Source organism: Poromitra crassiceps (assembly GCF_964638095.1).
Source record: "Poromitra crassiceps genome assembly, chromosome: 19".
NCBI classification, from domain to species: Eukaryota; Metazoa; Chordata; class Actinopteri; order Beryciformes; family Melamphaidae; genus Poromitra; species Poromitra crassiceps.
Genome location: NC_139646.1, coordinates 24484595 through 24509582, shown reverse-complemented (window position 1 = coordinate 24509582; position 24988 = coordinate 24484595). Strand labels below are relative to the sequence as shown.

Genomic DNA, 24988 nt, shown 5'->3' with positions numbered 1-24988 from the left:
CTGTCAGTGCCCCTGACCAAGGCACTGGCAAAAGAACTGGAGTTGGTCCCCGACCACGGACCCCCATTTGATAGGATTTTGTCCCACGGTTCCCCCATATGATAATAAGATTGATGCTTTTAGATGTTTTATTACAGAAAGTGTATAAAACCCACGACCAAAATAGTCATTGTGTTACTTGTGGAATGGAATTATAGCTAAAAATAAATCACCCCCCTTTTGGCTGGGGACCCCCTGGAAACCCCCTCAAGGACCCCTGGGGGGTCCCCGGACCCCCGTTTGAGAACCACTGCGGTTAAAGGTCTTCTGCTCCATGTGAGGGCCTGTGAGTGTGTGACTGGGGCCGTGATGAAAGGGCCGGGCAGGGCAGAGGGAGAGAGGGAGGGAGGGAGGGAGGGAGGGAGGGAGGGAGGGAGGGAGAGGAGAAAGGGAAGGAGGAGTGCGTGGAACAGGTCGTTCCGGTCCTCCTCTCCAAGGTGGATGTCTGGGCGGTGACACCTGTCTGCGAGGGGCGGAGAGGGGTGGAGGAGCTGCTCTACTGTTGGGTGCTGACGTGAACGACACACACACACACACACACACACACACACGCACACACACACACACACACTTCCCAAAAGACAAGAGGGTGGGGAGAGAGAGAGAGAGCAAAGAGAGAGGCAGAGCGGGAGTCAGTCAGAGGGAGAGGAAGACAGAGACGAAGAAGGAGCGTGTCAGAGAGACACACCACCGCCAGGATGTTCAAGAAGAAGGACAGTAGTAAGGAGAGCACGCTGAAGGTCTCCGGCAAGATCAGCAAGTGAGTGTTTTTGTCTGCGCTCTCGTTCCCATGAAGCACACAACTGTGTCATATTTCATGACTTGTGTCGTTGGCCTCTTTCTGTTGTTGGCCCCTCTCTCTCTCTCTCTCTCTCTCTGTGTGTGTGTGTGTCTCTCTCTCACTCTCTGTGTGTGTGTGTGTGTGTGTCTCTCTCTCTCTCTCTCTCTCTCTCTCTCTCTCTCTCTCTCTCTCTCTCTCTCTCTCTCTCTCTGTTCATGATTCCTTCTTGCTTCGTTCGTTTTTGAAGAGATTTGATGTGAACTTCCTCCGGGGACTTTCCTTCAGGTGTGTTGAGTTATGTCAGTTAATCCTCTGGGATTGTGACTGGGGCTTTACGGAGCGGCTTGCCAGCGTGTTCCAGAGCCTGGGGTCAGGTTTACATTGTAAACAACATGAGGACAGACTGTGGTGCTGGAACTGCTGAAATGTGTGTGTGTGTTCGCTGTGTGCTACAACTGAGACTCGGGGGGAAATCCACTTGTATCTGCTATCCGATCCGGGCCGTTTGTGCCGATATGCATTATAAGCGACTGCAATGGGCCCCCTACCCACCATGTCTTATAATACATCCATGGTGTTATTAAAATGACAGACAGTGGTTTGGGTTTGGGGACCCGACTGTAAGATGTTGCTTAGGGCCCCAAAATGTTCCGAAGCTGCCTCTGATCATGAAAGTGGATAAAGTTGTCATGTCATATTGCAAATTATTATCGATGTAAACAATCCTTCTAAAGTAAGATAAATGTGCCTGGTCAAGAAATATGCATTGTGATGAGTGATTATTATCCACTGAGAAAAAACACAAGACCATCTCCACACTGAAGAGCCATAATGTCTTGATTTGAAAATCAAATGATGATCTAATTCAGTTTGCATTCTGTGAGTCTGTTCTGTGTCCCGGCCTGGAGGGGGCGCTGTCAGCTCTGGCAACTGTTTATAATGCAGGAATGAGTGACACTAATTACAACCTGGCAAGATGGCACAGTGGATCAGTGGTTAGCACTGTTGCCTCACAGCAAGAAGGTCCCGGGTTCGAACCCCGGTCCATCCCAGGTCCTTTCTGTGTGGAGTTTGCATGTTCTTCCCTGACCAAGGTACTGGCAAAAGAACTGGAGTTGGTCCCCGGGCACTGCACTGCAGCTGCCCACTGCTCCTAGTTCTAGGAAGGTTCCTAGTAGAGGATGGGTCAAATGCAGAGGATGAATTTCCCCATGGGGATAAAATAAAGCATAACTTAACTTAACTTAGGTGGCTGCTGTTGGAGAGACAGGTCAAAGTAGTGTTCATACTGTAACTTGATTTATAGCTATAGTGAGCGTCAAACTAAAACAAATACCTATATAAATACTTCCGTTGAGGTGTGCCAATAGACCCTTCTCACGGGGGGCATTTTGTGTCGAAAAGGCAGGGTAAACACAGGTGCAAGCAAAACACTAATGAGGGTTGCTCGCACCTGTGTTTATTCTGCCTTTTCAGCACAAAATGGCCCCCGTGAAAAGGGTCTATTTACAGACTATACTGGAAATTGTGTGAATTAGTGTGCAGCAAGACTGAAAGTAGTTTTCTTTCATATTTACATATCTCCCATTGTGTGATATGAGACTGTTGCATTTCTTACAGTCAGATTTAGTTGATCTTTATCTCTTTATCAGAGGGATTTGTTAAAAGACATGCAAACCAAAAATGTGCCGACACGTCGTAATCACCTTGAATTCACAGAATGTCTCATGAATTCTTTCAGCCTCAGAAAAGACTAGATGATTGATCATGATTGCAGATGAAGAGGTGTTTGAGTTTCAGCCTGCCCTGTTCTTCTCGTCTATAGTGGGATGTGACGAGGGGAGGTCCTTCCTGAGACCAGACATTTCATTCATGTAACTCCTCCTCTGTGACGAGATCAGTCAGCCATTAGTGAGAACCTGGAGTGATGTAGCCTACTTCTCGAACCTGCCGAATCCAAACTGCATAGTGTCAATGAGTTGTATGTGTTTCAGAGCTAGAGGGCGATGCTTTCATCTTGCTCCCACCCTGCACATGTGGTCTTAACTGCAGAGGTCTGAGGATGGTTTCTCGTGTGTGGGCGATGGCTCCTAGGCCAGCCATACTGTATACATTCATGCTGTGGATGGGCTGTTTAAAGGGAATATCCTCTCTGTTCATTTGGCAGTTTAAATCCCTCAACCAAAAGTATTACTTTGATAGACCGACACATCTAGTGTTACTTGGCCCAACTCACAATGTAGACAAGTAAGGTCAGGGATGCAAACTCATGGAGAGTGAAAAAGGTGACAGATGCCAGCGCAGACACAAAACCACTCCAAATCCTTCACTTAAGTGCCCTATTTTGGGATCAAAAAGCTGAGTGACACCTCCCATATAGGTGATCTACTGTCAAGTTAAAAGTGTGGTTCAGCTGATGGATTCTTAGCATTTCCGAAGGGCGGGGTGTGCGAGAGAGAGAGAGAGAGAGAGAGAGAGAGAGAGAGAGAGAGAGAGAGAGAGAGAGAGAGAGAGAGAGAGAGAGAGGAGAGAGAGAGAGAGAGAGAGAGAGAGAGAGAGAGAGAGAGAGAGAGAGAGAGAGAGAGAGAGAGAGAGAGAGAGAGAGAGAGAGAGAGAGAGAGAGAGAGAGAGAGAGAGAGAGAGAGGGGCAGCCAGGTGACGTGATGTCTAAGCACTGTCGCCCGGGGGGTTGCAGAGGGCAGCCATCTTGTTCTGTGGTGTGCTCTCTGTCAGTTACATCACAGCTTGTGTTGTTTGTGACACAGCGTCTTGATAAGGACTCATTAGTCCAGCAGGGTTGATGATGCCGGTAGACTGGAGCAACTTCCCAGTATTCAAGGTCAACTTCTTTGAAGCATAACTTATAGTTTTAGTTCTACAAACATTTCTCAGCCAGAGAGGGGAACAGAGGAACACCAAAACTCTTCAAACATATTCCATAGTGTTTTTCTTTTTGTTAAGGATGTTGGTTGGTTGTACTTGTTATGGTTAGGCTTAGGCAAGTAAAACAACTGGGTTAGGGTTAGGGTTGGGTCATGGTCAAATAAGAAAAACATGGCAGGGTTATAGGTGTTTGCCTTTGATGCTGGCAAGCGGGGTTCGATCCCCAGTGTAAGCCACATTTAAATTTTTAACAAGCGTTTTTCTTACTTAACCATTTAACCATTCCCACATCACACGTCTTAATTGGAAAATGCTAAATTCTGAATATTGTAGCCTAATTTTCTGAATAATGGTGGATTAGTGTGCAGCATTGTCACATTGTTGCATCATTGACTCATAACACATTCCTCTAATCAGCGATCATTCTTAAAGGGTTTAGCTAAACAAGGCTCGTAAAGAGCTCCATATCTACAGCATCTCTGCTCACCTGAATACCTGGACCCCACGCTCGCACACGCTGCTCACACACTCCTGACACCCCCTGAAAAGCAACACTCTGCCTGGGACAATACGCCCCAGATCAGAGATATAGCGAACAGACACACACACACTCATGCTGCATAGGCCTACAAAGAGACACATTATACATAGGCCTACATGTATGAACATCCTGACGTCCTGATCAACCTCTTTTACTGTTCCTACTTCTCAATAGTAAGACATACCCACAGGTTTAATTTCTTCAAAGGTTGGAAATGGCCCTGTCACTGGAGCAGGTGATGTATGCTATCAGACCTGGGTTTGCTTTACTACTGATAAGACTGAACGACCTTGACTTCGGTGCTCTCGGGTCACACGCAGACTAAAAGGGTGGTGAAAGCATGCAGAGCATATTACTTTCTCACTCGTGTCTCTCGGGTCCTGGGTCACTATCGGGTCCTGGATCACTATCGGGTCCTGGGTCACTATCGGGTCCTGGGTCACTATCGGGTCCTGGGTCACTATCGGGTCCTGGGTCACTATCGGGTCCTGGGTCACTATCGGGTCCTGGGTCACTATCGGGTCCTGGGTCACTATCGGGTCCTGGGTCACTATCAGGTCCTGGGTCATTATCAGGTCCTGGGTCACTATCAGGTCCTGGGTCACTATCGGGTCCTGGGTCACTATCGGGTCCTGGGTCACTATCAGGTCCTGGGTCATTATCGGGTCCTGGGTCTCTGTCTCTTCATTTCTCAGGTGAGATTCTTTGCCCAGTAGAGTGAGCGTTTGTTATCTAATCTCCACCGAGAAACCCACAGACCTCCTGTGTTGGATCTGCTACGCTGATGAATCATGATATGATCTACACAGTTTCATAACGCTGTTGTTATCATGTGAATGACTTGTAAATCTAGTTTTTGGTGATTTTCATGTTACAATTTAAGATGAAGGATTATGCTTCCTCTATATGGGCTGAGAAAACTCTGACTTTAGTCTTATGAAAACCTTTCAAAGCCCCATTGAGTAAAGTGAAAACAAGGCTCTGCATCAGTGACATTTAGCCTTTTGACAGAACAGCAATGATATGGTAAAAGATTCACTGATCAGGTTGATGTTGGCATCTCAGCATACAGTAGATAGATAGCCTACACTCACAGACAGGGGTGTAGTGGTAGGTAGGTACATTTATTAATCCCAGAGGGGAAATTCCTTCGTTATAGCAGCAATACAGCACACAAGAAGCAATACAATAAGAATAGGAATAGAAATAAGAAATAAACTATGCATAGCATATTTAGTAGCAATATACATCCATAATTGTATGTGACAAATATACATATTATATGTAATAAATATACATAATTATGTAACAGATATACATAATTATGTAACAGATATACATATATGTAATAAATATACATAATTATGTAACAGATATACATATTATATGTAATAAATATACATAATTATGTAACAGATATACATATTACACAATTAAATACAGCAATAGTTATCTACCTATATACACAAGTAAATAATATAGTACTAATAAGTGAGCCAGTCCGTGTGGGGTGGTGGGGGTTAGCCTGGGTAAACCCAGCCCCCACGTGACCTGCTCTCAGAGTTCTCAGTCACTAGGGACTCGTGAGCAGGGTTAGTCTGAGAGCAGGTCACTGGGGGCTGGGTTTACCCAGGCTAGGTGGGGGTGATTAGCCCAGGGAGGCATTGTAGAGTCTGATGGCTGTGGGCACCAGGGCAGAATGAGCCTGGTGCTGAACGTGCTCCTCTGCCTGGTCAGAGTCTCATGGAGTGGATGAGAGGTGTTGTCCATGATGGTCAGCAGTTTTGGACAACATTCTCCTCTCTCAGCCACCGCACTCACAGGCTCCAGGCTGGTCCACAGGTGTGCTAGTCGTAGGTAGGGGGCGTAAACTCAGTTGACCATACCCACCTCTTTGAAATGAGCCTGGGAGTTGACTCATCTATTTTCAGATCAACTGTAGGCTATCAATCAATGTGGGGATAGTTTACCCACCACTGTATTTATTTACCACTACACACCCCTGCTCACAGAACGTGTACGTTAGGCTGCAGGCTCATGTCAGGGTTGTGCTTACAAGTCGACACGTGAATCTACGTCTCAAATGTGAAGGAATGATGGTTGTGTGTGTGTGTGTGTGTGTGTGTGTGTGCGCATGTGTGCGTGTGCATGCGTGCGTGTGTGTGTCTGTGTGTGTGTGTGCCATGTGCAGCACACACAGTACCTGTCTCTCCTGCTGAGTGAGCTGGAATAGGGAGGCCATTGTCACCCTCTACTGTAGAACCACAATCCACCTGGCTAAGTGAGTCCATCAGTCAGCCAGGGGGATGATGCTTTAAAGTGGACTGCATTCCACTGTCACTCCACCATTTACTACTATGGACGTTTTGTTTTGGTCATCGTAAATCTCTCTCCCAGCATAGGTGTTAGTCATCACAGGTGTTACAGTCATCACAGGTATTAGAGTCACTCGTCGTAAATCACTCTCCCAGCATAGGTGTTCAACAGTCACTCCTTGTGACTCTTTGAGGTCGTGTTGGTATGCAGTGCAAGTCTTATTTTCGTAGTATTATGAGGTTGGAAAAGCCATGGTGTGATATAAACACCCAGAGATAAGATGAATCTTTTTATCAATCAATCAATCAATCAATTTTTATTTAAAGTACAAAATCACCATGAAGCATGGTCCCAGTACACTTTACACTTAAAAGAGAGCATAGGACAAAGTATAACAAACAATGCTCTAAAAATTAATGTTAAAAGTATGTTTACAAACAAAACAAACACAAGTGAGGGCCACATTAAAAAACAAGTTAAAAGTGGTGTTTGAATACAAATAAAATAAATAAATGAATAAAAACTAATAAAACAGCCACATTAAAAAACATCCCAAATAAAAGGGGTGTTTTAAAATGTGACAAACCCAACCGTAGTTCTAAGGCTGTAGTGCAGAGAAAAAAGGTGTGTTTTCAGTCTTGATTTAAAAATGTCAACTGAACTAGATTCCCTAACATATAGTGGAAGTTTGTTCCACAGATAGGGGGCGCGGTAGGCAAAGGCTCTGGAACCAACCATTTTCTTAACCACGGGAATGGCTAGAAGACCAGCATGGAGAGAGCGAAGGGGGCGTGCCGGTACATAAAGTGTAAGAATTTCTAATAAATACGGTGGTGCAAAGCCATGCAAGGCCTTATATGTTAAAAGAAGAACCTTAAAATCAGCTCTAGCATATACTGGTAACCAGTGAAGCGAGGCCAGAATGGGAGTGATATGAACCACAATCTATGATTTTATTTATGATGAATATCTGAGACTGTACTGGTACATTTTTAATAACCACCGATATTTAAGCAGGGAGATTATGCTTTATTGCTTGTATAAAAACCCAAATGAGAAGGTTTTTTTTTTGAGACAACAGTTTCTCCCTTTATTTGGCTGTGGCTTCACTTTCGTTTGGGGTAGATTAGATTAGATTTATTCTGTTGTAGGTTGCAGAGAACCTGCCATTTTGCAGCAAGCTTTGTCCTGTGTGTGCTTTGTATCAAATGTATTTGCTCACTTGGACCAGGGACAAAACATAATGTTGAGATGAAGGGAGGCAGACACTTTGCAATGCTAGTTTATTACTGGTTCTTGTGGAAACTCATTTGATTTATCAGCCATTTGTAAATGGTTTGAATAGTTTGCATTCACACTCATCTCTCAATGAAACAGTCACTTTCCGTCGATGTTTTTGTAACGTGGAGAAAAGAGGCTCAGTTGGCACTTTGTATGGTCGATCATTCATCAACGTCTTTGCTACTCAAACGATACAATCCTACTCTATTCTGTTTTTATTGACCTTCTAACCCTTATTAAAGATTCTTGGGTGTGGCTCGTCTCTCAGTGCAAAATCCCCTCCTTTTGTACATTGGAAACATCACTGAAACTGTTGCTGGCAAACAGTGCATGGTGTTGACAGAGAACAATCCAGACAGTCAGAGAGGGAGTGATGGACAGACACAGTATTCCGGTGTGGAATGACGAGTGTTTTGGGAACGCTCAGGGTGTGGCTCGGACTGGGGAAGTGAGTGATCCGCCTTCACACTTGACCCGAGGCCGACTCCAAAGCCCGTGGGCTCGTTGCTTGCTTGTACATTGGCTTGTCATGTGACGCGTGTCATGTGACGCATGGGATCTTTGATCAAAGGGAACCAGTGGGAAAAATATGACAAAGGGGAAAAAAGAATGCAGGGAAAAGAAAGGTGCACATCTTCTAGCAGCCTTGACCGTAAGCTTGCTCTAACAAGAACCTCAGTGACCCCATGTCTCAACCCAACCACCTTCCGGGATAACGGGTTGGGTTTCGGTCCAATATGGTGGACATTTTTCGGACTATTGGTTTCAGAATAATGGGCCGTCGGAACGATGGGCGGTCCCCTATCAAACACCTTCTGACCCCCTGCTCTCCCCCCCCCCTTCCCCACCCCTGCAGGAACCAGGCCAGCAGCCTGGCCTCGCTGATCCTCCGGATGCAGCAGAATGCCGACAAGGTGGAGAAAGACATCCTCAGGGCTGAGGAACTTCTGGCCGTGGTGAGAGTTCCACACAGACGTACAAACACAAGCACAAACGCCCTCTATAATCCCAGCCTGCTTCATCGCTTTTCACGTACAGCACAACTGTCTCTCACGCCTCCTCTAAAAAAGCTCCCCAAATCTGTCGGTTCCATTTGTTTCTGCAGGATGCCGAGAACGAAAAGCAGGAGCTGCCCTTCCAGCACCAGAACGAGATCTCGGAGAAGCTGGGCGAGGCCGAGGGTCTGCTGAAGGACCTCTTCCTGGACGTCGACAAGGCCAAGAAGCTCAAACACCCGCAGGCCCGCGACATCGAGAGCGAGTGAGTCTGTGTCCAGCTGTATGAATCCACGAGAATCAGGAGTGACCTGTGCAGAGAGCTGGCTATTAGCTCCGGATATTAACCAATGATTACCAATAGCTGTACTTTTATCATCCCTTCTCCATCCTAAAGCTGCACACTAATACTAACATTATGTTTTTCTTGTCTGTCTTGTGGCGACTGCAGTGTGAAACACCTGCATGAGCGCTGGCTGAAGGACTGTACCTTCTACCGGGACGTCTATGAGCAGGTGGAGGACGTGTCGCTCATGCCCAGAATCGACTGGGCTCCTGTTATCAACCAGAAGCAGGTATGCATGCATCATACCATCTAAACATCTGGGCCAGTAGGCGTAACAATGCTTAGACTATGAAATACTGGGTTGGACTATAAGACCGATCGATGACTGGGGAACAAGACATATTGCCATGTTGAAAACCCATTGGATTGGATTGGGTTAGGTTGAAATATGAAAAACATGACACTTGACAGTCAATGTAGACTTTGAACACACTGGGACTCAAACTGCGGTCTCCGGCGTGACAGGCCTCCACCAGCCCAGCTTATGTGATGTCACAGCATCACTTTCACACGTTGTGATGTCACAGCATCACTTTCACACATTGTGATGTCACAGCATCACTTTCAGATGTTGTGATGTCACAGCATCACTTTCACACGTTGTGATGTCACATCATCACTTTCAGATGTTGTGGGAGTTCTGGGGGGCGGCTGTAGCTCAGGAGGGAGCAACCACCAGTTTGCATGTCGAAGTGTCCTTGGGCAAGATACTGAACCCCAAATTGCTCCCGATGGCTGTGCCAGGACCCTGTGTGGTAGCCTGCCGCCATCGGCGTATGAATGGGTGAATGTAGCTACTCATTGTAAAGTGCTTTGGATAAAAGCGCTATATAAATGCAGGCCATTTACCATTTACCATTCTATGGCGGTCTATTGAACTGCCCTGTGCATCGAAAAATGACGAGAACGGTTTGACATATACGAATTATAGTGTATTCCTTTCCGTAGGTTTTAGTACGAACAGTGAATGAGATCAGGCTGTAGGAGAACAGAGCCCTTTTTCTTAGGTATTTTTTACGAACAATCTATGTATGGTTATCAATCAATCAATCAATCAATCAATCAATCAGTCAATCAATGTGTGTATGCATACCTTTAACGATCTCTCTCTGCTGTGTGCATTCTCAGAAAGAAGTGAACACGGAGGAGTATGGGCCCACCATGGACGATCTGAAGAAGCAGATCGCTACCCACAACATCCTCCACAAGGAGATTGAGGCCTACAGCTCCCAGCTCAACGTCAGCTCTGCTGGCAGCAAGGTAGACCTAACATTCCAGGATGTCTATACTGTCAGCTCTGCTGGCAGCAAGGTGACCTAAAAGTTCCAGGATGTCTATACTGTCAGCTCTGCTGGCAGCAAGGTGACCTAAAAGTTCCAGGATGTCTATACTGTCAGCTCAGCTGGCAGCAAGGTGACCTAAAAGTTCCAGGATGTCTATACTGTCAGCTCAGCTGGCAGTAAGGTGACCTAAAAGTTCCAGGATGTCTATACTGTCAGCTCAGCTGGCAGTAAAGTGACCTAAAAGTTCCAGGATGTCTATACTGTCAGCTCAGCTGGCAGTAAGGTGACCTAAAAGTTCCAGGATGTCTATACTGTCAGCTCAGCTGGCAGCAAGGTGACCTAAAAGTTCCAGGATGTCTATACTGGCCATGTGGAAAGACATCCAGTCTGTTTTTGGCTTGTCTTGACTTCAACAAAAACACTACCATCTAAAAAATGAACAGGAAAGCAACTAATCTAAGTTATAATGCCCCACTCGTCCTCGTTACTCAGTTGGATCTCAATGAAAAAAGTCTCTAGTGTCTTATAGGAGAAGTTGCTGTCATGTTTTGCAAATGTGTTATAATGATGTGTCACTCATGGGAATTCTGGTGATCTTGTCTTTTAGGAGAACTATACAGCCATCAAGAAGCAATACAACAACCTGCTGGTGAGTTGTGACCATAACTATTGCATGATGAGGTGTTCACATGTAATAGCATAATTTCTATTGCTTATTCTTCAGTTTTATGCACACACACAAAAAAGTCTTGACTATAAAGACTGTATGTAGTTGGACATTTATTGTGAAAGCTATGACTTGTCACTTTGTTGTCTTCAAGTGTCCTTGAGGTTGCAGCTTTGATACGTACGTCTGTAAGCAGGACCTCTCAAGCTATTGTCTTTCTTCGCAGGACAACTCCAAGTGGCGTCGCCACTACCTGAGCAGCCTGTACGACTACATGCAGGGCTGCAGCAAGGAGCTGGGCTTTCTGGCAGAAGAGCAGGAGAAGATCAAGAGGCAGGACTGGAGCGACCACCTGGTGGACCCACCTGACACCCGCAGGCAGTATGAGGTCAGGGCTCGCAGGTTGATGACTGTAGGCAACTGTAGCAGTAAAAGATTAGATTTCTGTGATTTTACGAGTCTAAATCATTCTCATGACCAGGTGGATATTTTGCTTAGCTGAATGGTAGATGTTTGGTTTTCCATTCACAGTTCAGCACGTCATACTTCCAAATAAGGTGAACTTTTATAAGTAGCTTGGAATCGAATCGATGCTTTTTGTTCTGCATTGGGATGAAGAGGCATTACTAATCCCCTTTTTGATTTGACCGCAATCATCAGAACTTCAAGAACAACAGCCTGCTTTCCCATGAGACCGAGGTGAACAGACTCCAGGATGACGGAGACCGACTGATAGACCTGAAGCACCCTGCCAGCACCACAATACAGGTAATTACCTATAGAAGAAGTCTTGAACAAATCCCTTAGCCCACTCCTCTTCAACTTCCAGAAATCCTGTCGTCGTTCCTCCGACTGTGTGAATAACCAAATCTTCCCCCATGTTCTCCTCACAGTTAGAGAGGCAAAACCTTCTCACTCTTTTGAATGGCATTCAGATCCAAGCTTCCAGTCTTTACTCTGACATTTAACTCTTCACAATCCCAGGCTCAGAGAGATGCTGTCCGGAACGATTGGCAGAAATTCCTCAATCTCTGCATTTGTCAAGAGACGCATCTGGACAACATGGAGGAGTTCAAAAAGGTGAAGTACTTCTTTCATCAGTTCAAAAACAGTGTGATTAGCTCCCATATAGCCTTTAAACATTAAACCCTATTCAATATTGTAGGACTGGCTTGTCTGTTATTAAACTACTTGTTTATTCAGGCATTCTTTGTTGCATTTGTGGTTTTGTGGTCATATCATTTTATCACAATGGGTGTGTTAAAGTGTGTCATTTTGTGTGAGCTTTTGTTTGTGTGTATATACTATAATTCATACATTTGTACATGTGTATGTATACATTATTTGTTTTTACAATCTAGATCCTTAAAATGCCAACAATATCCCTGAAAATCACAGATAATACAAACAAATCATTGCAATGCCTTCATGTTGTATATTCCACTTGCAGTACCAAATGGACACTGAGCAGCTGTCAGAGACGCTGAGCAGACTCAACAGCAGCCTGGAGCCCAAGGCTGTCAGCAAGAAGAGCAACTCACAGACACTGCTGCAGCTCGAGGTACAGGGGAGCTCACAGCTGGCTAGAACTGAGTAACACGCATCACAATCACAATGAGTTTTTCTGCCCAAGTAGCTTTGCACATACAAGGAATTTGACTTGGTGGGGTCGCATTAAAGCACACAATGTATAGAAAGTAGTGTAAATGCAGACATTTAGGGAATAGGACTCTTTTTAGAAGTAGTATTTAAAAGTAGTATACAAGTATAAGCAGTATATAAAAGGTATAAGTAGTGTATATATATATATAAAAAAAAATATATATATATATATATATATATATATATATATATATATATATAATCATACAAAATGCCAAAAATAGGTATTTTATCACATGGTTTTCGCTTCTATTGGAGTCTCGCAGTAATGCAATGGAAATCAGTAATAGAAGAAAATATAACAAACAGAAATATACACATCTATAAAATATTGCACTGCAGTTCTGAGAGGTAAAAAGACAAAATATCTCAAATGTAATTCCATCATAATCGGGGATGAGAAGAGGCTCATAAGATGTGTCTCTCTCTCTCTGGTTCCTGCAGGCGGAGGACAAGGCAGTGCAGCAGAGTGAGCAGCAGCTGGCTGACCTGAGGAAGCGCAGCACCACCATCGCCCCCCTGAAGCTCCGCCGCCTGCCGCCCAGTAGACCAATCACAGTGGAGTCCCTCTGCGACTGGGAGACAGACAAGGTGCAGTCCCAGAGTCAAAACAACAGTACAACCATCAGTTTGTGAACTTGGTGATCACAAATAGTGCAATAACGGATAAGGAATAATACTGCATTTTATTACACGTAACATTAGAAAACCCACCGGAATAACTTCGTGTTTCTACAGTATGCTTTGGAATTTGGAATTTAAAAAAAAGTATTTTCCTCTAGGCATCTCTATCAAGAGGGGACAGGCTCACCCTGAAAGCTAACTCAGACATTGAGAACTGGGATGTGGTTTCCAGTGATGGGGCAACCAAAAGCTTCCCAGGAGTTTGCTTCCAGATCCCACCGCCTGACCCAGAGGCCATTGACAAAGTGGACCTGTGAGTAACGCAGCAATATCTCACAATGTGATTTTAACAACTTTCATTTACCTGTGTGCAGATATGTACAGTATTTATTAGCTGTTAACGACTTTACCTGTGTGCAGATATGTACAGTATTTATTAGCTGTTAACTCTCTTTCTGCTTATAATTCATCAGGCTGGGTAGTGAACTGGCAGACATCAAGAAGAGAAGAGCTGATCTGTTAGCGTCCCTGAAGAATCACAACACAGATGTCGTCAGGGCCCAACAAGCAGGTCATTATCAATCAATCAATCAATCAATCAATCTATCTATCTATCTATCTATCTATCTATCTATCTATCTATCTATCTATCTATCTATCTATCAATCACAGACCTGGGCATTATACGGCCTGGGGGCCAGAACATGATGATTTTGCCTGGCCCGGGAGGTCGAAGACAAACCACACAATTTTACTTATGAAGCTAGGAGATGACCTAAATTGGCTTTTATTTTGAATCACTTGTGTGTCATGGGTGTGCTTCTTCCTGAATAAGTGCACAGCATGATTTCTATAATTTAATCTAGTGATAAAATTAGAGGTTATGGCATGAGGGGGAAAAAAGACCCCCGACAACAATCTGGGTTTGTCATGTGGCCGCCAAGGAAAAATAATTTCCCACCCCTGATCTATCAGATAATTTATAAGTCACCCCTAAAACCCTACAATAACATTAATTCCTTTCTACCAATTGCAAAAGTAGAATGTATCTTCAGGTCATAATCGATCGATCAATCAACCAATCAACCTGCTTCCTCAATCAGCCCCAGTGTCGGCTGCCCCGCTGAGTCCGGCTGTGGCGGCCCTGGCTGATGAGCTGGACCAGATGGACGGAGAGCTGGCCCAGACGGAGCAGGACGTCCTGAACCGCCTGAGAGCCCCGCTCAGCCGCAGCGACCCGGACGCAGACCTGGCCAAACGGCTGCAGGAGCACCAGGTGAGACACATCAAGCAAGATCACAAGATCACTGCAGAGATACTTTTTTTTTTGTTGCAAGAATTCTATTTGTTATAGCTCTTTAGGTTTGGAGATACGGTGTAGGCATTCATTCATATAGAAAATAACCTTTGCCAGTTTGGTTGAATTCACAGAAATGAATGAGAAGACAAAAACAAAAATGCCATCTTCTTATAATAATAATGAGTAAGTTGTGTACTTTAGTGGTTAAATGTCAGTCATTTCTATGAAATAACAACACCATGGGAAATGTGCGGTTATCATTTTCATGCCAGAAAGCCTCTGAAACAGCATTTGAGACCATTACATGACACTAAAACTAAAACGTAATAAAGTGCACATATCGGTGTAACTACATCCCATCTATATGTGTCTCCCGCAGGAAGCAGCCAAGGCGCTGAAGGCTCTAGAGCAGAAGAAAGCAGCGGCTCAGGCTAACCTGCAGCCGCTGCTGTCCAAAGACCCCGGTGCTACCTCCTCTGCTCTGCAGCTCAAAATGAGCGCCGCCAACAACAAGCACGACAGCATCAGCGCCCTCACCGACATCTACAACAAGAAGTAAGCTTATGTTTCGTGTGAGCATAATTGGATAATGTACATGTTTATGCTGAGTATCCCCTCACACAAACCGGTCCAGTCTGGTAAAAGCAAAATGTTTGGCCTGCTCAGTTGTTGTGGGAGAAATGGGTGGTTTGAGTACTTCTTACCTGCAGCTGCACTGGAACATCTCACTAAACATGTCATAAAAATGACAACCACACAAACGCTCATCTCGTTCATCCCCTGCCTTTTCCTCAGAGCTAACGCATCCCTCAACCTGGAGAGTCAGATCAAGAAGGTGGACGGCATCGTCTCTGGTTTTGAGAAGAAGCTGAGTGAAGACGACGCAATCCCCGATGCCCCAAATGCTATCCAGACCCAAGCTCAAGAGATTCAGGTGAGGAACTTGCAACGGGTCTCCGCCTTCCAACTTGCAAATTGGCATCCTTTCCAAAAACGTAACCATATACTCCATAAAAGGCAACAGATTTATTCAACAACTTGATCCTGATATTGCAATCCTGTTTGAATTATTCTACTGGGATCTTTAGACACAAACTAAAAGTAGTCAAGTGTAGATAAAGTAAGTGTAATAACTATGTATCTGCGCCAAAGTGCCACATTGGAGATTAAAGTGACTCTGACTCCAAGATATTTCAATCTCCATGTGTTCTTTGCTCCACCCAGACCCTGCGAAAGAGTGTGGCAGGGGCCCAGGATGACATGAAGAAGCTGGGTGAGGACCTGGAGAGCACAGAGCAGGTGTGCAGCTCTCTCCAGCAGGGCTACAACGAGTACTGTCCCGACATCCGACGCCAGGGAACCCAGGTCAAGCAGCTGCAGAACCGCTACGCAAACATTTCCAACCAGCTGAAGGAGAGGTGCGAATCAGACCAGTCATTTCAACCACCAATGGGGATTGACTTTAGCTTGGGTAGAAAGCCAAATGAGGTTTTGCACTCTCACGGACGTGATGATCGATCAGTTAGTTCAGGATCAATCAGTCTGATTGAAGTCATTTAATCCATTTCAAATACTAATCTTGTTTGGACATGGGTGGAAAGCAGGGGCCTATGTAAAACATGATTTAATGATATTTTATTAATTGTAAAACAAAAAGAGAATTGTAAGGTAAGGGTCAGGGGGTGATTTGATTTGCAATGAAAGGGGATGGCAGCCCCTTTGTTGATCTAAAATATAACCCATGCCTTAATCAAAATAAAGAACCATTATGTTTGGTGTGGGGGGGGGGGGTCAGGTTATGTGATTATGCAGATTTTTTTGCAATGTCAAATTTTACATTTCTTATTGCTGCATCCTTTCAGAGAAAACATCTTGCAAGAAGCTGCAGCTAAAAACCAGGAGTTCCAGAGCACAAGCAAATCCCTAAACTCCTTCCTGGACAGTCAACCTAAAAATGAGATCAACTTCACTGATGATGCATCTCAGGTCAACGCCAAGCACAGCTCCCAAGAGGTAAGATGGTCCATTTCCCAAACACAAGTGTCATCTATTCTTTCAGGACAACCAGAGCATTCCACTCCTCTGTCAAATTGAAATGATTTGTCTGGGGTGGCTGGCCAATGATAGTATTTTGTTGATTAAATGTGTTGTTAAGCTCTATGTAAATCTATAGATACATATAAATCCACTGCTGTAGGGAAATGATACAATGTGATATCAATACTTTTCACTGCTTAACTTCTGTGATACATTTTGACTGTAGAGGCTGATGGATGACCTGAAGAGGAAGGGCGATGACATGGACAGAGTGGTGGACCTGTCTCAAGACTTGCAGAACTTGCTGAATGTAAGACACATATGGATTTACACTCTATACAATAGTGGACAAGAAGGTGATCAGAGGGTCTATAAAAAAGGCATTTGCCAATTAATGTCAGCTTAAATGATCACATGCATACCGCTTATTAAGGGAAATCTTGCTTGAAATTACCCCCACCCCCACCCCCGGTAAACTATTTGGAAATAGTCAAAGAATGAGGATACAGACACTCTTTAATGAATGAATGAATGAAATAATTTCTTTAATTGACTGACTGATTGATTGATTGATTGTCATACCAGAAAACGTAACTCAATTCTTTATCACATCTGCAGGAGTATGATGCCAATGTTGATAAATACAACAGTACCCTAGATGATGCTGAAGACACTGTTGCAAAGAAGCCTCATATCCCCACACTTGCCGATGCTGTTCAGAAGCAGGTAACGTTTACATGTTTATGTTTTCACAATAACAAATAAATAAAAGTCATTTAAAGATCAAAATAGTTGATGAATTGTTGTGTGTCTCTTTTATTACAGGAAAAGGCTCTGGTAAACCGTTATGCTGAAACATTAGCGGAAAATAACCAGCGCCTCAATCAGATGGGCTTGGCTGAGAATCTAATTGCACAAGTAAGAACACAGGGCACGAATAACCTTCTATTTCAGTCCACGTTAAACTTAATAACGTGTTTACATTAACACAGAACAAAAAACATTTAATAAAACATTCATTTTGACATGCATTTACTTTTCCCCACTACAGAATGAAGAGAAAATTCAGGCAAAGGCGCAGCAGCAAGTGCAGCTTGAAAGCCAGCAAAGGGCTTCCTCTGAGGTAGATGGTCTGAAGAAAGAGTTGGAGGATGAGAAGGAGAGGGTTGCTCACACTGAAACCGACCTGAGAACATTCAAGGAAAGGATGATGTCACTGAAGAGCCGTAGGGGAGTGGAGCGTGTTGAGGAAAAAGAAGTGCTGCAGTACTACCGTGACCCTAAACTTGAGAGTGATTTGGCGGATCTTCAGAACACAATGCACGAAGAGGCCCTGAAGCGCAGCACCATCCAGGGTGAAGTTGAAGTTCTTAACAAGAAAATCACAATCCTGGAGGACACCCTGAAAAACACCCCATCCAAACTAGTGACCAGAGAGGTGACAGAGTACGAGAGGGATCCTCAGTTAGATATAGAGGCGTCAAAGTTGAAAGATGAAATGTCAAGGATAAATGATGACGTTCGAGTGAGAGATGGGGAGACCATTCAAATGAAGACAGAAGTCTCCATTCTTCAGCAGAAGCGGCCCCCCATCAAAGAGAGGGTAGTTAAGAAGGAAGTGGTGAAAGTGGAAAAGGATCCGGTGATGCTGAATGCAGTACGAACATTTGAGACAGAAATCTCTGACGAGAGCAACAAGAGCAAGCTCATCAATGATGAGATCTTCCAGACAAGGAGCCAGATGAATGCGCTGGAGAGGATCATTCCAAATATCCAGCCTAAGATCATTACCAAGGAGGTGAAACAGATTGAACAAGACCCTGACCTCATCAATGAATCTAAGAAGATTCAATCAGGCCTCAGGGATGAGACGATTGAAAACAACAATTTGGTCAAAGAGCTTACAGAACTCCACAGTCGCTACCGTGAAGTGCAAGACAGGAAACCAAGAATTGAGGTAAAGGAAATAGTTAATGAGATCTACCGGATAGACCCAAACACAGAGGTGGAGATAATGCGTCTAAAGAAAGCAATACAAGACTCCGGCAGGGGGCGCACTGATCTGGACAGGGACATCACCTTGGTCACGTCTGATGTGAATGTCCTGCGTTCTGAGAAGCCTAGAATAGAGCTGAAGGAAGTCCTCCAAGAGGTGGTGAAAGAGGAAAGGAGCCCTGAAAATGAGAAAGAGCTTCAGAGGCTAAATGATCAGTTGAACAATGTACACAGCACTTACAACTCCATCCAGGAACAGCTGACACTACTAAGGATAGGGAGAGATGAATGGAAAGCTGAAAAGTCCAAAGTAGAGACCAAGCTTGTCTTCAGGGATGTCATCAAGTATGAAGATGATCCACTCTTGGAGAAAGAAGCTGACCGCTTGAGAAGAGAGGTGCGGGATGAGGCACAGCTGCGGCGCACCACAGAGGAAATGGTGTTCGACTTGCAAAACAAATACATCCTGTTGGAGAGACAGAAGCCTGTGGAGAAAGTGGTGGTGCAGGAGGTGTTGCGTCTACAGAAGGACCCAAGGCAGGTGGTTGAGCATGAGAGGCTCAGCAGAAACCTTGACGATGAAGTGAAGTCCCGGCGCCAGATAGAGCTAGAGTTGCAACAGCTACAAACCAATGTGGGGGATAAAAAGAGGAACCTCAGAGAGAGCGATGAGCACCAAAAGAAGATCGTAGTGGAGTCTGAACTTCGAGAGATCAGGCTCCGCATCAAACAGCTGGAAAATGCTCCACCTGCTGTTGAGGAGAGTATTGTCGTTGAGGAGTTACTGAGGGTTGAGAGAGACCCAAAACTGGAGAGGATGACAAATGGTCTTCGGTCAGATATGGACAAGGAAGGCAACGACATCCTCCGCCTCCAGAGAGACATCCGCAACATCAATGTCAAGCTTGAATTCCTAAAGCGAGAGAAGTCTGGAGAGAAGACAGTGTACAAGGAGGTGGTCCGTGTTGAGAAGGATCAGGCTGTGGAAGCAGAGAGGGATCGCCTGAGGGAACAGGTATCCCAGGAGAGATTTGCCAGACAGGACCTGGAGGATGAAATCACACGTCTCTCTGACAAAATCAATTCTCTGAAGACCACCAAGTCCAGCTCTTCAAGAGAGGAGACCAGCCTAAATTTGAACAGAGATGCCTTACAAAGGGAGAAGGACAAACTCAGTCGTGAGCTTAGGACCCTGGAGTCTGAGGGGCATGAGATAAGCCTGTCATTCCAGCAGAGCAGCAAGCTGATGAGTGAGAAAACGCAGATAAGCAGGCAGAGAAGCGTTAAGATGGAATCTGACATCCAGCGTCTGGAGAGAGATATCCTTGGTGAGAAGGACAAGATTTACCTGCGAGACACCACCATCCGGGAGCTTCAGATGGGCCTGCGGAAAGAGGAAAGTGCAGAAACGAGGACGAAAGAAACCAACGTCTCCACTAAAATCACCATTTTGGATCCAGATACGGGGAAGGACATGTCTCCTTATGACGCATTGCTGCAGGGCCTCATTGACCGTCAACAATACATTCATCTGCAGGAACTGGAGTGTGATTGGGAAGAGGTCACCTCCATGGGACCTGACGGTGAGACAACTGTTCTCCAGGATCGCAAGAGTGCCAAGCAGTTCTCCATCAAAAATGCCCTGAAGGATGGCAGGCTGACTCAGTATGACCTGCAAAAGTACAAAGATGGCAAAATGCCCATCTCAGAGTTTGCCCTGCTGGTTGCAGGTGACAATAAGAGGAAGCACGCACAATTCAACTCAATCGTCCCAAAGTCTGCCACATCTGCAAAATCAACCCCCCCTAACGCCCCTACTTCTACTGAAATGCACCCAATCGCTGGAATAATGGACACAAACACTGACACCTGCTTTACAATACGCAGTGCCACCATGCGTAAGCTGATCGACACCACCACAGCCCAAAGGCTTCTGGAAGCTCAGGCGGCAACGGGAGGCATCATCGATATCAGCAACAGACAGAAATACTCGGTCCACAAGGCGGCCGACAGAGGCCTCATTGACGCCACGCAGCTGCAGAGGCTGCTCAACGCACAGAAGGCCTTCACCGGTGTTGAGGACCCCATGACCAGGGAGCGACTGTCCGTGGGAGAGGCCGTGCAGAAAGGCTGGATGCCCAAGGAAACCGCCATCCGTTACATGGAGGCACAGCACCTGACGGGAGGGCTGGTCAACCCCAACACCAACGGCCGGGTGAACCTCTTCGACGCCATCGGGGCCAAAATGATCGACAGCACAATGATGAGGGAGCTGCAGTCCGACACGTACTACGCCAAGGAGATCGTAGACCCCGTCACCAAGGAGAAGATCAACTACAAGCAGGCTCTGGATCGCTCCAGGAAAGACCCGCTGTCAGGCTTACCCATGCTGCCCGCCTCTTCTAAAGATGGCTACACTCCTACGTACACCTCTCATAGATACTCAAGACACTAGATGTGTTTACAGCGCATACTTGAGTGATCTGCTCTCTGGGGTGATTGAGATACCAAATTATACTATTGCTTGTGATGACAATATGAGTATGAGATATGCTGTACAAACCTCATTAAATAAAATCCAATACATTAAATATAATGTACATTTTGACTCAGGTTAAGTCCAACTCCTGCAAAGCTTACTGTGTTGCCAAAAAGATTGCTGCTGAGTTGCCTTTGTTTACCAAACATGTCTGCTGTGGGAAAATGTTGTTTTTTTGTTTTTTTTTAAAGAAGAAAAAATATATAAATGCAGGTTTGTGATATTTTGTCTACCCTTGATATTCTGTTTTATTAGGGATATTGGGACATGGTGCAATGTGTATTTACCAAGATTGATTATACTGTATTATTCATGGGTTCTCCTTGACACTGTTCACTTTAAACTCAATCTTGTTTGATATGAAGAAACTTTATGAAGAAACAAATATCAATAAATTTAAATTATATGGTTACAGTGTGTGGACTCAATGCTGTGTAAAGTCAGTCAAATAGAATATAGAAGCAGGTAGGATTATAGTAGAGATTTTATTTGTCTTTCAAACTTAAAGACATTAAAACCCTGTTTTAAGGAACCCTCATAAACCACGGCATCTGTTTTAAGGAACCCTCATAAACGGCATTTGGCTGAAATGAACCAGAGCTAAGCGGTTCTTCTGGCCCATTTCATACACCTGATACTCAGCACAAGTGTGTCAGGAGGAAGAGGGTGTGTTCCCTCTACATATGATATGTCATATGATATCAGACCAACAATGGACATTACTCCACACAAAACAATATGAAAATGCTGGTTGCACATATAGGATTCAGAATATATATTTTGCAACTGTTGCCATTTTACTGATACTGTCAGTTGAATATTTTCATTTCATCCCACAGCAAGAAAACATTACTAGGTAACTCCTTCATGTATGATGACACATCTATCCGCTTGGTACATCTGTTAGTCCAGTCATAATAACGGTATGGTATCAGACCACACAAATACATCAGTGTGTATGATATAGCTTCCCACCAAATTAAGCATAATTGGAAAAGCTGTAACCTGATAAATGCAGCACATACATGGAAATGCATCATGGCACCTGAAACATCTAAAGCCTGTAACCCCAGGACTGAGAACGGCTAGAAAACCGCTATGGTCCAGGGTTTGTTGCTCTTAACAACAACAACACTGGAATACACAGCATGGCACACAGGTTAAGAGCCAGTGCTGTAGACGTGTCCATTTATCAACAAGCAGTCTGAGAACTGAGTGCAGTCAGACCCTGGTCAGCTTGGTGGACCATCAGCCGCTTTGTCTTTGCTCTCCCTCTCTTTGAAGAAGCCCCTCTGTTCATTGATGGCTTTCTGTAGAAGTGCAAGGTTGACCCCATCAACACAGTTCAGAATGCGGGCACGGACCATCACACCAACCCCTGTTACAATGAGAAGAAACAAAATAAGGTGGGTGATAGTGGTATAGGAATGTACAGCACATGCTACAGTTGTACACGGTATACTTTTTTTTTTGTAAAATGTATTGTAGACTACAACCCACAATTCATCAATGGCTTGTTTCTTCGGTTCCCACGTGGCAAGAGTCCCTAGTCTATACATAAAAGAGCCTGATCAAGATTTAATTAAATTATTATGAGTTCAATTAATTAAATAAGGTGCATATTCACATGCAAGACTGTGGCTATGTCTCATTTAAAGGCTTTGTCCTAACAGCATGCAACTTAACTAGGAGAATCAAAACACTGGTGATTTAAACAGGTATAATTACAAGTTCTAGTAGAATTCAAGTGCAGAAACAAAATACAGTCCAAAAATACATTATTTTACTATAGATGTAATCTTGACACACACACACACACACACACACGTATATATATATATATATATATATATATATAGACACATACATACATACATACATACATACATACATATATATATATATATATATATATATATAGTATATATATACACACACACACACACACACACACACAGTATAATCAGTCTTTCAGATTGCTGCTCATTGTTTGAATGTCTCTCATTTGACTATTTTATTTGGAGCTGTAACTCCAGTCCTATTGGGGATCTTGATAAGTGATTCCACAAAATATCTGATATGACCGAGTTATAACAGCTCAGAAAACAACAGAGCGGCATTATTTACCCTCCATATTTTCAGTCTCACCCAGAACTATGTACTGGGCTCCAATTATGGGGTGAAAGGGTTCCACAAACAAGGTGTGGATGAGCACTTGGTGCTGTGCTGAAGCGTGCTGAGCTGACAGCGTAGCCCTGGACTCTTCAGGCTCATAGCACACCAGTCTAGAAGATTGAACAAGAAGTTTAATCAGAATAGTCTTTATTGCCAAGTAAGTGGTTTGGTATTTTGGTGCATAATAACAACAATGAACATAGCAAGATAAAATAAGAAAGTAAAAAGAAGTACTCTGCAAGTCAAGAAAGCGAAATATAAGATAAGATAGAAATATAAAAATGTACAGTTAGAGAACACTATGTAGGCTACGATATAGCATATACAAAAAATGTGCATTGTGAGCGATGATGATGATGTCAATTATGATAATAATGGTAGCATAATTTATTTTCTGAGTCTGAAGTTGTGTTGCAACAACCAACTAATTTCACATCACAAATGGCAGAACAGATAAATATGATAGACAACACCTGATGATGACTACTGATGATACTGGTGATGCCTCTGAGCCTGAGCCCCCCACACACACCCCACCACCACCACAACAACAACAACAACGCACCTGCCAAATGTCCTCACTGACTCTCCTTCCTTCACTGCACCTGAATTCACTTCCCAGGGGAAATGAAAGACCGCAGCTGCAGGCAGCATCCTCAAAATGTCCAAAAAGACAGTCAGACAAAAGTGGTACAAAAGATGAAGTTCGGCTTGTTGGGGTTGGTACCATGGTTGGTACAGGGTGTTGTGGAAGACTCGGTACTTCCGCTATGTGTCACGTGATTTTCCCAGGTCCCGCCTCGCTCAAATTGGGAAGAGGGTGGAAGGAAAGATTCGACAATATGATGCATTTTTAGAAACAGCCGTTAGAGGCGCTGCGGGAGCGTAAAAGCAGCACCACCGCCATCTTGGCCCCTAAAATCAGCCTTGCGTCAACAACATGCACAACTCCACTATTTCCTGAAATTAGTACAGCTTCTTTATTTCCTGTCATCACTATTGGATGAACTGATTAATGTCAGGTGTGCTGCAGTCACAACAATGATCAGGCACACCTGATTAATCAGTTCATCCAATAGTGTAGGACAGGAAATAAAGAAGCTGTACTAATTTCAGGAAGTAAAAAAGTTGTGCATGTAGCCGATTGACAGCAAACAACATGCCTTTCATCGTTTCCCCAAAGACCATGGAAGGGTCGCTAAACTCTAAGGATTAAAGGATTACTTCTAAAGCACTAAAGAATCACTCAACTTTTCTATCCAGGTTCAGTCTCTCCAGGCCTATTAATCTATCCGCTACATTTTTACATTACTTTAGCCTACATTTACTTCAATGTTTGTTGTGGGTAGATGTATAGGCCTACATGGTTGTAAATTCTACATTGAGATTTTTGTTTTTTGTTTTTATTCTAGAAATGGTCAGTGAATGAGCAAAAGATTGGAGCTGAGCTTTCATAAAAAAATGTGTTTTGTTTAAAAATAAAATCAGTAGATTGAATTTGCAAATCTGAACCTATTATTTCAA

General features: G+C 44.1%; 2 protein-coding genes across 2 annotated transcripts; one reads left to right on the top strand and one right to left on the bottom strand.

Annotated features, from left to right (window-relative positions):
• Positions 1-641: 641 nt before the first annotated feature.
• Positions 642-21664, top strand: evpla (envoplakin a). Its single transcript, XM_083656053.1, has 22 exons — positions 642-799; positions 8698-8797; positions 8947-9101; positions 9288-9411; positions 10311-10442; positions 11073-11114; positions 11359-11520; positions 11793-11900; positions 12117-12212; positions 12583-12693; positions 13239-13385; positions 13577-13731; positions 13892-13989; positions 14522-14694; positions 15098-15273; positions 15514-15652; positions 15943-16136; positions 16581-16731; positions 16982-17065; positions 17374-17481; positions 17581-17673; positions 17807-21664. Exons 1-22 carry the CDS (start codon positions 738-740, stop codon positions 21203-21205), a joined length of 6009 nt encoding a protein of 2002 aa, XP_083512179.1. The 5' UTR covers positions 642-737; the 3' UTR covers positions 21206-21664.
• A 168-nt stretch (positions 21665-21832) lies between these two features.
• ten1 (TEN1 subunit of CST complex) lies at positions 21833-24178 on the bottom strand. Its single transcript, XM_083656066.1, has 3 exons — positions 24030-24178; positions 23417-23574; positions 21833-22667 (listed from the first exon to the last, which is right to left on the bottom strand). Exons 1-3 carry the CDS (start codon positions 24116-24118, stop codon positions 22522-22524), a joined length of 393 nt encoding a protein of 130 aa, XP_083512192.1. The 5' UTR covers positions 24119-24178; the 3' UTR covers positions 21833-22521.
• Positions 24179-24988: the final 810 nt, after the last annotated feature.

What these genes read in the sequence shown, in the direction of transcription:
- evpla (XM_083656053.1), top strand. Translation starts at nt 738, where the DNA reads ATGTTCAAGAAGAAGGACAGTAGTAAGGAGAGCACGCTGAAGGTCTCC. An exon ending in CTGAGGAACTTCTGGCCGTG is followed by an intron (nt 8,798 to 8,946) that starts GTGAGAGTTCCA and finishes TTGTTTCTGCAG; the next exon opens with GATGCCGAGAACGAAAAGCA. An exon ending in CGTCAGGGCCCAACAAGCAG is followed by an intron (nt 13,990 to 14,521) that starts GTCATTATCAAT and finishes TTCCTCAATCAG; the next exon opens with CCCCAGTGTCGGCTGCCCCG.
- ten1 (XM_083656066.1), bottom strand. Translation starts at nt 24,118, where the DNA reads ATGCTGCCTGCAGCTGCGGTCTTTCATTTCCCCTGGGAAGTGAATTCA. An exon ending in TCAGTGAGGACATTTGGCAG is followed by an intron (nt 23,575 to 24,029) that starts GTGCGTTGTTGT and finishes TCAATCTTCTAG; the next exon opens with ACTGGTGTGCTATGAGCCTG. An exon ending in TGAGACTGAAAATATGGAGG is followed by an intron (nt 22,668 to 23,416) that starts GTAAATAATGCC and finishes TCATTGTAACAG; the next exon opens with GGGTTGGTGTGATGGTCCGT.